Source organism: Puma concolor, chromosome B2, assembly GCF_028749965.1.
Source record: "Puma concolor isolate L17-30 chromosome B2, mPumCon1.1.hap2, whole genome shotgun sequence".
Taxonomy (NCBI): domain Eukaryota; kingdom Metazoa; phylum Chordata; class Mammalia; order Carnivora; family Felidae; genus Puma; species Puma concolor.
This window is the reverse complement of record NC_141671.1, coordinates 25,744,063-25,757,946: the sequence shown is the minus strand read 5'-3', so window position 1 is coordinate 25,757,946 and position 13,884 is coordinate 25,744,063. Positions and strand designations below refer to the sequence as shown.

General features: G+C 48.6%; 1 protein-coding gene across 1 annotated transcript; it reads left to right on the top strand.

Annotated features, from left to right (window-relative positions):
- Positions 1–3,155: 3,155 nt before the first annotated feature.
- PSMG4 (proteasome assembly chaperone 4) lies at positions 3,156–13,516 on the top strand. Its single transcript, XM_025917251.2, has 3 exons — positions 3,156–3,416; positions 9,871–9,946; positions 13,326–13,516. The coding sequence occupies exons 1-3, from the start codon at positions 3,243–3,245 to the stop codon at positions 13,445–13,447; spliced, it is 372 nt and encodes a 123-aa protein (XP_025773036.1). The 5' UTR covers positions 3,156–3,242; the 3' UTR covers positions 13,448–13,516.
- The last annotated feature ends 368 nt before the right edge of the window (positions 13,517–13,884 follow it).

Genomic DNA, 13,884 nt, shown 5'->3' with positions numbered 1-13,884 from the left:
TCAAACTCCAAAAGAGGTGACAATAGGAGACTTTCTGCTAACAGCTTTTCCAGCAGCTGAGACAAGTCCTTTCCTGAAGGGGGATCTGGGTCGTACATCTCAGAGCCCACCACTGACCCTTTGGAGAAGCCACCAAAGTTGACAGAATTCTTGAGGATGTGGAGAAAGACAGGTTCAGAGTACAGGTGGATAGATTAACCTTTGACAGGGGAGGAGAAACTCACTGTAATGGAGGGAGGAGAAGATGGCAAGAATGAGGTCAGATGACGATAAGAGTAACCTCTGTTTTCTTTGTAAAATTAGAGGCAGCTTATCTGGTGAACTTGAGCTCGGGTAGGGTTAAGGCTTGAGGAGAATAGTCCTTAGAATAAATGAGAGAGGACACAGTCTAGGGACTGCAGGGTAATGTTTGAGGGGCAACTGATGTTGAGGGCCATGGCTGACTGTGACCCTCACCTGCTGGGTCAGGTGGTTTTCCCAGGGGTGCTCAATACCCTGACGTGGGTGCAGAGAGGGGTTCTCTTCCACCTGTGCTGGGTGCGTGTGGAGGAGAGCATCGAGGCAATAGGCTATTAACTAAGTTGCCCAATTTCTCCAGACAGTTCTTCTGGATTCCTTAGATATAAATTCTCATTTTAAAAATTGTTTGTTGTCTAGGGGATGAAGCATTAGAGGGTGTTAGAGGTGAGATGTGGTGAGATCATCTGCTCCATTGGTTCCATTTACCAATTTGTTCTTTTATGGATCTTGCTTTCTTTCATGATGCTTTCTTGTATCTATGAAATCTTTGTCTAATTAAAGGTCACAAAGGTTTCCTCTTACATTTTCCTCTGGAAGTTTTATAGTTTTAAATTTTATATTTAGGTCTATGAACCACTCTGAGTTTGTTTTTGTGCATGGCGTGAAGTATAAACTGATGTCCATTAGTAATTAAGGAAATGCAAATTAAAACCATAATGAGATACCACTACATGCCACTTAGAATGACTAAAATGAACAATCTTGATTATATCAAGTAGTTGGCATGGTTCTTGCTGTTTGATGGGGATGTGGAGGACCTAGAACTCCATACACAGATGGGAATGTACAATGGTATAATCACTATGGAAAACAGTTTGTCAGGTTCTTAAAAGGTTACACATACAGCTACTATATGATACAACCATTCTACTCCTAGGTCTTTATATATGAGAAGTGAAAGCATATGGGTAACGGCTTTAGTGTAATAGCCCCAAACTGGAAACAGCCTAAATGAGCATCAGTGTGTGAAGGAATAAACAAAGAGTGGTGTGACCATACGATGGAATACTGCTCAGCAATAAAAAGAAATGAACTATTGATACACACAACAATGGATGGATCTCAAAGTAACTATGGTGAGTGAAAAGGCAGACAAAAATAATTGTACATACTCTATGATTCCATTTATCTAAAACTCTCGAAAATTCAAACTAATCTGTAGTGACAAAATGCAGATTAGTGGTCATGGGCAGCAGGAAGGATTAAAGAGGGGCTTGAGGAAACCTCCGGGGCTGATGGACATGTTCACTATCTTGATTGTAGCCATGGTTTCACTGGTTGTACATGTGTCAAAACTTCAATATATACACTTTAAATATGGGTAGTTATTGTATGTCAATTATATCTTAACAAAGCTGTTTAAAAAATTGACCTGAAAGTTAACTATTATAGTGCATCATTGCTAATTAGCAAATAGAATAGACCTGTAAAAATACTTAATCTTTTATTTTTTTTTAACGTTTACTTATTTTTGAGAGAGAGAGGGCGTGCAGGGGAGGGGCAGAGAGAATGAGACAGGATCTGAAGCAGGCTCTATGCTGATAGCAGAGAGCCCAATGGGGGCTCAAACTCAGGCCCTCTGAGACCATGACCTGAACAGAAGTCAGATGCTTAAACCACTGGGCCACCCAGGCACCCCAGTACTTAACCTTTTAAATTTCAACTTAGTCAACTGAGACCTATTAGAGATTTAAAAAGTAGGACTCTGATAGTTTTATTTTTTTTTTTAATTTTTTTTTTTAACATTTATTTATTTTTGAGACAGAGAGAGATAGAGCATGAACGGGGTGGGTCAGAGAGAGAGGGAGACCCAGAATCCGAAACAGGCTCCAGGCTCTGAGCTATCAGCACAGAGCCCGACGCGGGGCTCGAACTCACTGGCCGCGAGATCCTGACCTGAGCTGAAGTCGGACGCTCAACCGACTGAGCCACCCAGGCACCCCTGGACTCTGATAGTTTTGATGTAAAACCCAAGGGCCTATTGTAACAGAATCTGACAAAATGGGTCCTGCTTGCTTTTACCATAAACATTCTCTTATATTGCAGGCTTTCTTATTTCAACTCTGCAATGTCCAATTAACGGGTTCTTTAGCAGGCGTTATAATGGCCACCACTGATGGTGCTTCCTACATAGAGACTCATGCTTTCTACTCCTCTGAAAGTTACCTATTCTTATTTTCGTTTTGCCTATGAGGAAGCTGAGTCTCAGAAAAGTTAAAAGGTCACCCCAAGGCCCAGGCTTGCCCAAGACTACAAACCTCAGGGGGTCTGAGTTCAATCAAGAGTTCCAGCCCAGCCTCCTGCCAATTTAGTTGACTCAACTTTTAGGTGCTTTCTCCCAATATTGCTGCCTTTCTCAAAGCCTAGCTGCATTCAAGGCTTCCCTGAAGGTACAGGGCTGCTAGGGGAGGAGGACTTTGGTAAACCAAACCTAAGACGGTGTGAGGGGAGGCGGCTGCGCTATGAGCGCTTAAGGCACTAATTTAAAAGCGGTTGTCTCCGAAGGGCTGTGAGTCAGGACTTGGGAAGACGAGGCAGCTAGCTCCAGCCCTTGAATGCTGCTCATCGAACACTAATTGGGGTGAAGGAGGGAAGGAACAAGCAAGGGCGGGTTCTGCCAGGCGCCCGCAGACTCCCTAAGGTCACCGCCGGACACCCGCCCAGCCCCTGCTGCTGAGGACCGCGGGTTTTCAGTAGACCCGGTCGCCGGGAGAGGCCGGCGGGCAGCGGAGCCAGGGCCCGGCCTACTCGGCATTTTCTAGCCGCCCGCCCCCGCCCACTCCCGGCCCCGCCTACGTCCCGGGCTAGCCCCGCCTTCTCCCCCGGACCGAAAGCGAAAGCGCGCTCGACCTCTCGTCGCTCGCTTGCTTGGGTCTGGCCCGGCCGACGACGGCAGCGGGAACGGAGTCTCGGCGTTTGCGGGCGTGGGCCCGCCGGGCGGCATGGACGGGCCGCCGGCCGCCGCTGGCGGGGACGTCTCCCTGCACAACTTCAGCGCGAGGCTGTGGGAGCAGCTCGTCCACTTCCACGTCATGCGGCTGACGGACTCGCTTTTCCTGTGGGTGGGGGCCACGCCTCACCTGCGCAACCTCGCGGTGGCCATGTGCAATCGCTACGTGAGTGCGGGTCGGGAGGGGGCGGAGGCTGGGGGAAGGACTGGGAATGCCGGCCGGCGTGGAAGGTTGGGGTGCGAGGGGTCGGGCGGGTATGGGGGCGGGGGCTGGGAGGAAAGGTGACTGAGGGTCCAGGCACGCGCCTGGTGCCCGCCCGGAATAGTGGGGGTTGTAGCTCCCTACTTGTGGCCTCAGTCTTTCCTGGGCCCAGGGGGCCTCGGGGCTCTCCGGAACTCTTCCTGTGATGTCTTAAGGAACCGGGGTTCTGGCCTGCACCATCCGTGGGGAGCCGAATGCCGTCGGCCGGGCGTGGGCCCCCAGGCGATCCCCGCCGATCCCTTCCTCCTCTATCTTTAAGGCGGGCGCCCCTCTGCTGGCTCCTCGAGCCCCGCTCAGTAGTTGGAATGTTCAGGGCTTTGTCGTGGGACTTCTGTCTGGTCACACTCCCCCTCCCGGAGGATGGTATCCACCTCTTAGTTTTCCTGCCATCTCTGTATTGAACACACCTAATTTTCTTTGTTTCCAGTACAGACCTCGGACTCCTGTGTCTCCACCTGAAAATCTGATAGGCATCTCACACTAGACATATTTTAAGATCCAACTCCTTCCTCCCCGCCCAACCCCCCCCACCCGCTACTTCTAAGGTGCTGCTTTTTTTAAAAATATGAAATTTATTGTCAAATTGGTTTCCATGAAATACCCAGTGCTCATCCCAACAGGTGCCCTCCTCAATGCCCATCACCCACTTACCCCCCAACCCCCATCAACCCTCAGTTTATTCTCAATATTTAAAAGAGTCTCTTATGGTTTGCCTCCTTTCCTCTCTGTAACTTTTTTCCCTCCTTCTTCTCCCCCTTGGTCTTCTGTTGAGTTTCTCAGGATCCACATATGAGTGAAAACATAGGGTATCTGTCTTTCTCTGCCTGACTTATTTCCCTTATAACACTCTCCAGTTCCATCCATGTTGCTACAAGTGGCCAGATTTCATTCTTTCTCATTGCCAAGTAGTATTGCGTTGTATATATAAACCACATCTTTATCCATTCGTCAGTTGATGGACATTTAGGTTCTTTCCATAATTTGGCTATTGTTGAAAGTGCTGCTGTGCATCAGCACCCCTGTATTCCTTGGGTAAATTCCTAGCAGTGCTATTGCTGGGTCATAGGGTAGATTTAATTTTTTGAGGAACCTCCACACTGTTTTCCAGAGCGGCTGCACCAGTTTGCATTCCCACTAACAGTGCAAGAGGGTTCCTGTTTCTCCACATCCTCTCCAGCATCTATAGTCTCCTGATTTGTTCATTTTAGCCACTCTGACTGGAGTGAGGTGATATCTGAGTGTGGTTTTGATTTGTATTTCCCTGATGAGGAGTGACATTGAGCATCTTTTCATGTGCCTGTTGGCTATCTGGATGTTTTCTTTAGAAAAGTAAGACCTAACTCTTAACCTCTTCCCTCAGACCTGCTTCTTTCACAGCCAGCCCATCTGTTGTTGTGGAAACTCCATTCGAACCTTGATTACTCTCCCACTCTCCCCATGGCGAGTGTCAGTGAATCTGTAGGCACTGCTGTCCATCAACACATAGGGGGAATCCAACCACCCTGTTGGCCTGGCTGGGTCAGTGAAAGAATTCACCCAAGGCAGAACAAAGGAGGTAGAAGTTTATTGAATACACCACAGGGGAGCTGGGGGAAGGACAGCAAGGGAGAGACTGCCTGGAGGCAGTGGTGAGGGGCTGTAGTTAAGGGGGTGTGGGTTCTAATGGAATTTTCCTTTTTTGGTACCTGTGTTACGGAACTAGGCTGGAACCCTGGCGGAAAAACCAAGCGGCACTAGGAGATCTTTGTGGATTGGAGATAATTATTTCACACCAGTGTTCTCAGAGGAGACTGTTTCTCCAAAGGTCTGAGCCCGGAATGCAAGTGAGGAGGGTAATTTATAGCCGCCAGCTTCCATATCTGTGGGGGTTTTCGTGCACACAGCAAAGGAAGAAGAACCTGGAGGAGGGGTCTCTAAGCAAGAGACCAGAGTTTGTTTTAGTTCCTTTGGCCATCTTTGGCGTACTTTATTTACTTCTCCAACACCTGTGCCCAAGTGTAAGTAACCCACCCATTGGTCAGCTAGGACTTAAGGATATTTTGAGGTGGGTCACCTAATGGGCCTGTTTGTATTCAGCCAAGGGGTTGGAGGGCACTGTGGGCCTTTCTATCTTACTCAGGTTTCCATTGTTCAAGTTGGTTGCCTAAAAGGTTGCTTACACACCTCTCACCTCCTTTCCAGCCTGCCCTCGGTGAAGCCCGCAGCATCTCCTTTCCTCCTAGCCTGATTCCCCCTTTGCTGTTTGTGTTCATTTCTTAGAGCTGCTGTGACAAAGTGCCACAAACTGGGGGGCTTAAACCAACCAAGATCTATTCCCTCACAGTTCTGGAGGCCAGAAGTCCAAAGTCAAGGTGTCGGCAGGGCTGGTTCCTTCTGATGGCTCGTAGGGAGAAATCTTCCCATGCCTCTCCCGTCTTCTGGTGTTGGGGGCAATCCTGGCATTCCTTGGCTTGTGGCTTCATCACTCAGATCTCTGCCTGTGGTGTCACTGGCCATCTTCTCTGTGTGTTTCTCTGTGTGTTTTCTTGTAAAGACCCCAGTCATAATAGATTAAGGGTCCACCCTATTCCATTATGATCTCATCTTAACTTACATCTCTGCAAAGACCCTATTTCCAGTAAAGTCACATTCACAAGTGCTAAGGGTTAGGATGTGGACTTTTCTTTTTGGAGGACACAGTTCAGCCCACAACACTGCCATGTGGCTAGTTCCCTGCAGGGCAGCAGACGGCAATCAGATACTGTCATCCTTCTGCCGCAGACCTTTCAAGAGGTAACCTCAGAGTACAGGTCAGAGACTTTACAGTAACCCTTTAGGCTCTGCTACCTGGTAGAGCTCCCCTGCTACTGCCTTCCTCCCTGCTTTAGTACATGGGCATGCCCCAGTGTTGCTTCCTCTGCAGTTTATTGTCAGTATCCATGGTGGAGGTGAGGTTTGTCTGGTTTAGGAGTAGCCTGGCAAGCTGCTCATTAAATCATTGCTGAATGAAACAATGAGGCCCCCCTGGAGGAACTCTGGGTTTGCTAGGGAGGGCTACCAGTAGTAACCTGCAGCCTGGCAGACTGTAAGGATTGTAATCTCTAAGGGGCCCTTGGGGTGGTGGGCAATCAGAGGAGAGAGCCATCAGGCAGGACCTGGGCAAGGCTTCGGGAAGGAGACAGCCTCTGAATGGGACCTCTGGATGTCTTCACATAGTGTCCTTCTTCTGCCCTTTCCCTTCTTGCTGTTCTTTTCCTGGGTGGGTTTTCTTTTATTTCTTTTCTGGTGGGTACCCGCAGCTGGGCCTTTGGGCAGGTGGCAGTTCCATGTCTTCTTTCATTGGAGGGGAGAGGTAGAGGGTCTGCGGGGGCACAGGGTGATGGATACGGTGGTGTGTTTGGAGCTTGTGGTGCCCTGGAACCTCCTTCTTTCATAGTCCTAAGGCTATAGTCATAGACAGTGGGTTAGGCTGTGGGTCACATGGGGCCCAGGACTGCTCATTAGTAAAACCAGGCATTGCTTCCTTGAGTCAATTTCAGGATTCCTCCTGTGGGCTGCTTTGGTGCAGTTTGGCAGTCTGACCATTTGGTAGTCATAGTTCCTAGAAGGGTGTATTCCTCAAATGGAAACTCACATTCCAGGAAGATCAGGTAGGAAAAGGAAAAGGGGCCAGTCTCAGTTACCAGACCTGTCAGAAGTTCATTCCCCACTTATTGGCCACCTTGTGTACCTGTACATTGTCCTTCAGGAACAGAGCACCCAGCCAACCGGAGAGAAGTGTAGACCATAGCTTACAGCAGGAAACACAGGATTTCTGTGGAATAGGGCTTGGCAAACCAGGACCTACAGGCTGGCCTGCTGCCAGTGTACTTTTGTAACAAAGTTTTATTGGAACATAGATTTGCCCATCCATTCACTAATGTCTGTCAGAGCTTTTGTAATTTGATAGCAGCATCAAACAGTTACAACTGGACCTTCTCCATAAAAAACTAAATGATTTAGGGGCGCCTGGGTGGCTCAGTCGGTAAAGTGTCCGACTTCAGCTCAGGTCATGATCTCGTGGTTTATGAGTTCTAGCCCCTCATCGGGCCCTGTGCTGACAGCTCAGAGCCTGGAACCGGCTTCAAATTCTGTCTCCCTCTCTCTCTGCCCCTCCCCCACTCGTGCTTTGTTTCTCTCACTGTCAAAAATAAATAGAAACATTTAAAAAAAGCAACAACAGGGGCGCCTGGGTGGCGCAGTCGGTTAAGCGTCCGACTTCAGCCAGGTCACGATCTCGCGGTCTGGGAGTTCGAGCCCCGCGTCGGGCTCTGGGCTGATGGCTCGGAGCCTGGAGCCTGTTTCTGATTCTGTGTCTCCCTCTCTCTCTGCCCCTCCCCCGTTCATGCTCTGTCTCTCTCTGTCCCAAAAATAAATAAACGTTGAAAAAAAAAAAAAAAAAAAAAAAAAGCAACAACAACAACAAAAACCTAAACGATTTACCCTCTGGCCCTTCCTAGGAAAAGGTTGTTGGCCCATTCATGGAGGATGGCACCAAAGGGTCTGTGATGTCTCCTCCCTCCTCCCTTTCCCCTCTACCCCTACACGCAAGACAAGACCATCTAGAACAAAATCACATGCCCTGCTTTTCTTCCAGCTGGCCCCACGTGGTCTGTTTGTGGCACCACGAGAGGCTTTAGAACAAGGGTGATACAGATTCCCCCAACATGATGGAGGCTGGCCTGAGACCAGGGAAAAGGGGACATGGGGCCCTATTTGCTCAGGTAATTTAGCATGTGTTGGGCCCACTTGGTGCCCCATCCACAGTAAAACTGTCTAGGCCTATGTGTGCCTGGGAGACCAGTTGGGTGCAGTATGATTTTGGAAATAACGAAGTACTAAGGGTAACAATATGGAGTTTTTAGTTTTGTTTTTTGTGGGAAATGACCACCTTGTTAAGGTAGATTTTCTAGAGTTTAGATACTATTAGCATAGAGCTGAATGTTGAACTTGAACTTTGTAAACAGCATATTCATTAAGATCATGTTTTTGTTATCTTTTCAACAAAAAAGCTTGCAGTAAATGCTTTTGTTCTTACCCTGTGTTTTTTGATCATCTCTTATAGACCTGAACAAGTTCTCTCTCCTTTTGAAGTGACTTTGAACCCCTAGGAGACAAAGAGCAGTCTCTGATCCATGCTTTACTCACAGTATCTGGCACACAGCAGGTGTTTGTTCAGTTCACCTGTCTCTACCTGGACAGTGTGGGGGGATGGGCACCAACCCCAGAGCCTTTGGTGGCAGAAGCTTATTCTTTTAAAAATCTTGCCTCTGTACTGAGGCTGTTTCTTTTAGAAGTCTAATATTTTGATAGAAGTAAGTTTGACCATATTATAAGTTAGTGATTTTTTTTCTCCTAAGCTAGGTAGGAAGTTTAATGGTAAGGGGAGTTACTTCCAAAAGTAATTGGATGGGCGCCTGGGTGGCTCAGTCAGTTAAGCGTTCGTCTCTTGATTTCGGCTCAGGTCATGATCTCCTGGTTTATGAGTTTGAGCCCCTCATTGAACTTTGGGCTGACAGTGTGGAGCCTGCTTGGGATTCTCTCTCTCTGTCTCTCCCTCCCTCCCTCCCTCCCTCCCTCCCTCCCTCCCTCCCTCCCTCCTTCCCTCCTTCCCTCCCACTTTCTCTCTCTCTCTCTCTCTCTCAAAATAAACAAACAAGCAAAACCCCAAAGTAATTGGAAGTAAGATTTCTTCTAAATTTCAGAAGGGCCACATTTATTTATCTTTAGTTTTATTGCTTCTTATCTGAAATGAGGATTGGCCAAACATAATCTGATGTTCCTTTATTCGTTATTTGGACCCTGATGACTGATGTCCTTTTGCAAACTCATAGGGCCCTTGTTGACCTTGAAGAGCGTAGACCCCTTCAGGGGCATGGAGCCGTGTGCTCTCTTACAGGTCTGGATGAGGAGATTGGCGTCCTGCCTTCTCCGTTGATGCCTGACTTGCGGGCTAGAGGGACCTGGTAGCAGTGGCACCCAGACTCTGTGACGAGGTTTCCTCTGTGCCCTTAATGATCTCTTGGTGGTAATGTTGCCCTTCAGCATGCTTTGGGGCTTCCAACCCTAAAACAAGCCTTTTGTGTAAAGTAAGTCTTATAGCTTATTAACAGCACTGTGATGCCAGCTTCAAGTGACTGCTCTTCGTCTGTCCTAGCTCTGTGACATCACATACAGTAGAGGGTTAACCGACCTGGCTGTTGACACAGATGCCAGACCTTCCTCCTCTTGGTAAAAGTGTCTAACCTACCAGAACCTGCCATTGCCAGGAAGGATGAGTCAGAAGCTACAGAAGTTTGGCCGATGGAGAAGCAGCATTGTTTTCTTTGTTTCTTTTTAGGATTCCATCCCCGTGTCTACCTCCCTCCTCGGAGACACTTCTGATACGACCTCCTCTGGCCTTGCCCAGCGCTTAGGTACGTGCCCACGGCTGGTGCTGCAGGAGCAGCTGGGTGGGGACCTCGCTGTTTAATGGAACCATGAGGCCAGTGACTTTAGAAGGAAAGAATCCTTGTATTGAGAGATGAGTACAGATGTCTTCTTTAAGGAGGGCTTGTCCATGCCCTTGACCATGACCACTGTCTCAGGGCCAGCATGTTCTTAAGGGCCTCCCACGTCATGCCTTGGCTGCTATGCAAGCTGATGAATGACAAGGTGATTCAGTTCCCTCCTGTAAACACATTACCTCCTCGTGGGAGGAGAGTGTGAGTGGTGCCCACGGTACCTATCAGGCAGTGGCTCCGGGTAGCCGCCTGGTGACTCAGGAGACCCCGGGCAGCCGCCTGCCAGCACTGCACAGGAGGGATTGTCCTTGTTCAGAGATCGTAAGAGGGGAGGCTGGCCTGACCTGAGTGTGGCATGGAGGGTGGTGAGCAAGAACGAGAGGTTAAAAGCGCCACCCTCTCCCGGGCCCCAAACACATACTTTCTGGAAATACCCAGGTAGTTGGGGTCAGGATGGTATGTGTTCTGCCCTCTGCCAGTGCTCAGTCGCCACGTCTCCCAGCGCACCTGGAGACATGGGACAGCCGGGCAACCTCTGTCTCCTCCTCGGGCATCGTGTTCACCAGTGCTCCCTGTCGGTTCGGTTCCAGAGCCCATTATGGGGCCCCATGTCCTGGTGCTGGGGTGTACAGTGGCTGAGGTCTGGGTCCTGACTTTAAGAAGCTTCTGGTTTAGTGGCACTGACATTTCTATCAACCTATCCCTGCTTAGTGGAAGTTTATATGCTGGTCACTCAGGGAGGCAACTGGGTGAACAGCACAGCCACACACTGGAGGGGGGGTGGGGGAGGAGGGGGCGGGGTGAGGACTAGTCATTCTAGACTTGCCAGTCTGAGTTCTGTGTGTGAGGAGGGCCAACCACGAGGGCAGCTGTGGCATTTTAGGAACATTTACTGTACCTTTTTAGAGAAACCTGGCTACTAACTAGTGTGCGCTAGTAACCAAACTAGTAAGTTCTGGTAAGTTGTTATTAGGAAGTAATTTTACATTTACAGAAAATTTGCCCCAAAGATACAGGGAATTTCTGCTTAGCCTTCGCCTAGATTCCCAGTTGCTCTCATTCCCTGTGTTGATACTATTTTTTTTCTGAACCACGTGAAGTTAGTTGATGACAAGATGCCCTTGGCTTCTACGTGCATCACTCTGTGTTTACCAGCGTTGAAGGGCTGACACACGTAATATCGTATAGACCACTGCATGCCCTGCCTGGTCAGATGAAGACGTGGGAGAGTGTTCATGTTTATAGGATCACCCCAGTGTGAGAGACGGATTCTGGTAGAGGATGGCGGGGGCTTGTTTGCTGTGCCACGAATAAATTGTTTATGCCAATAAAGTAAGATGGGCCCAAGGGTACCCTTGAGATCAAAGTCTAGGAGCAGTTTGTATGCAACAAACTATTATTTTTTTTTAGTTTTGTGCAAATTTAACAAATATTTTTCCTATGTGGTTTCCATCAATTTATAATAATCTGTATAAATTGTGACAGAACATAGACAAAATAAGTCCTCACCAACTTATTATTAAACTCAGATATTAACGAAGGGTCCCTCCTGCCTTGTTATCAGCAAAACCTGGCAGTCCTGAGTCCTGAGTCCCAGCAAGGACAGGCACACAGAAAAAGCTGGAAAAGTCAGTGGTATGATGTGGCTGGGTCTGGTGATGCACTAGTGCTGGGGTCCCAGGGGGCTGTCCAGCACTGCCCTTCCCTGTTCTGGTCATCTCGAGCTTAGGTCTCCACCCTGCCGTTGAAAATACATTGTTTGTGTAGAGGGGTAATGAGAAGAGAGAAGCATCCTGAAACAGTATCTTTTGTTTGTTTGTTTGTTTGTTTTTAACTTTTTTAAATGTTTATTTATTTTTGAGAGAGAGAGAGACACAGCATGAGCAGGGAGGGGCAGAGAGAGAGAGGGAGGCAGAATCTGAAGCAGGCTCCAGGCTCTGAGCTGTCAGTGTGGAGCCCAACATGGGGCTTGAACTCAAACTGTGAGGTCATGACCTGAGCCGAAGTTGGATGCTTAACTGACTGAGCCACCCAGGCGCTCCCTGAAACGGTATCTTATATGGAGGATGAAAGGAAGTAGAAAAAGAGAAGATCTAGTGGGTTCAGAGTAACCCCAGAAGCATTGGAGGGCTTTGGTGTGCATGGGGACGCCCTTATTCTGTGCAGCACAGAGGGCACAGCTGGGTCTGCTGGGTGAACAGTGCAGGCAGATAGTTTTGCTCCCTGTAAGAGCCTGTCTGAGCAAGTAGAGTGATTGCCCCCCCCCCCCCCCCTTTCTGGGGACAAGGAATTTCCTGCCACCGAACAAGAGTAGGCCGAGTGGGCTGTGACTTGACAGATGCCAACCTCACCTCACCTCACCTCACCTCACCTCACCTCACCTCACCTCACCTCACCGTGTTTTCACCTTTGATGACAGGGCTGGCATGGTCATCTGATGTCTGTGGGCTGGGGGAGGGCGGGTGGGTGTCTCTGTGGGGAGTAGGAGTTTGCACTTGCCCTGTGTGTGTGGTGAGGCCAGGTTGAGTGAGGAGGCGTCATCACTGGTGTGGTCGATATTTAACTGGTTTAGGCTTACTGCCTGAATTGCCTTCAGGATAGGTCTTTCTGATTCTGGGCATGTGACTGTGCTTGATTTTTGTAGTTGGAGCAGTACATCCCAACTGTTGGTTCTGTAGAAAGGGTCAAAATGTCTCTTCAACATCAAATTGAAAGTCCTACATTTGTGTGTATATGCACACAATATGTGCATGTAAGTGTGTGTTATATAAATGTACAGAAATGTAGCCCCAGGATTATCCCTGGGAAAAGACTGGAATTGGTAGAGAGGGTGGTACTGAAGGAGAAATTAAGTATTTTAAATACTTTGGTATTATCTGTATTTTAAAAAAGTGAAAAAAAAATCCACAAAGAAACCAAACCAACTTTTTAAGTAGAATAGTGGATTAGCGCTTGGATCCCCTGGAGGGCTTGTGAAGCAGGTTGCTGGCTCCACCCCCTGCTTCCGGGATGGGGGCCTGAGAATCTGCAGCTCTAACAAGCTCTCAGGTGCTGCTGCTGAGGTGGGGCCATGCTTGGAGAACCACTGTGGCAGAGAGCAGGAGGGGGTCTCAATGACTGTAGTCTGCATTTGTGGCCGCTGCTGGGGAAGAGCATTACAGATTAGATCCACCTTCTCTCCCTGTGACCTCGCTGTCTTGTCCCAGGCATCTCTCTGCTGTGAGGTAGGTGTGAGGTGCACACAGCCTCCAGGCTTTTCAGTCACGTCTGTGCCAATGTTTTCTCTTTTTAGCCAGGAAGACCAACAAACAAGTGTTTGTCAGCTATAACCTTCAAAACACGGACAGTAACTTCGCATTACTTGTAGAAAACAGGATCAAGGAAGAAATGGAGGCTTTTCCGGAAAAGTTCTAGGCAGAGTGGCAGAAGTGAGGATTTGTAACTTATGTACAATGTACATTTAAATAAATGGATTGAATTTCACTGTTTGTCATTAGGTTCATGTATGTGTTGACGTTTTGTTTTTAAAGGGTTAATCTTCCTAACTTTCCTTCTTCCCCCTCACCAGCTTGGGGCCAAAGGCTACAATTGATCATCTTGGGGGAGGAGAAAAGCAAAATGGGCAGGTGGGGTTCCCCTTGTGACCGCTCAGTACTAGGGAGCTGGGGTAAAAAATGGGATTTTGGGGCCCCTTCGGTGGCCCAGTTGGTTATGTGTCCAACTTCGGCTCAGGTCATGATCTCACGGTCCGTGGGATCGAGCCCCACATCAGGCTCTGTGCTGACAGCTCAGAGCCTGGAGCTTGCTTTGGATTCTGTGTCTCCCTCTCTCTCTCTGTCCCTCCCCAACTT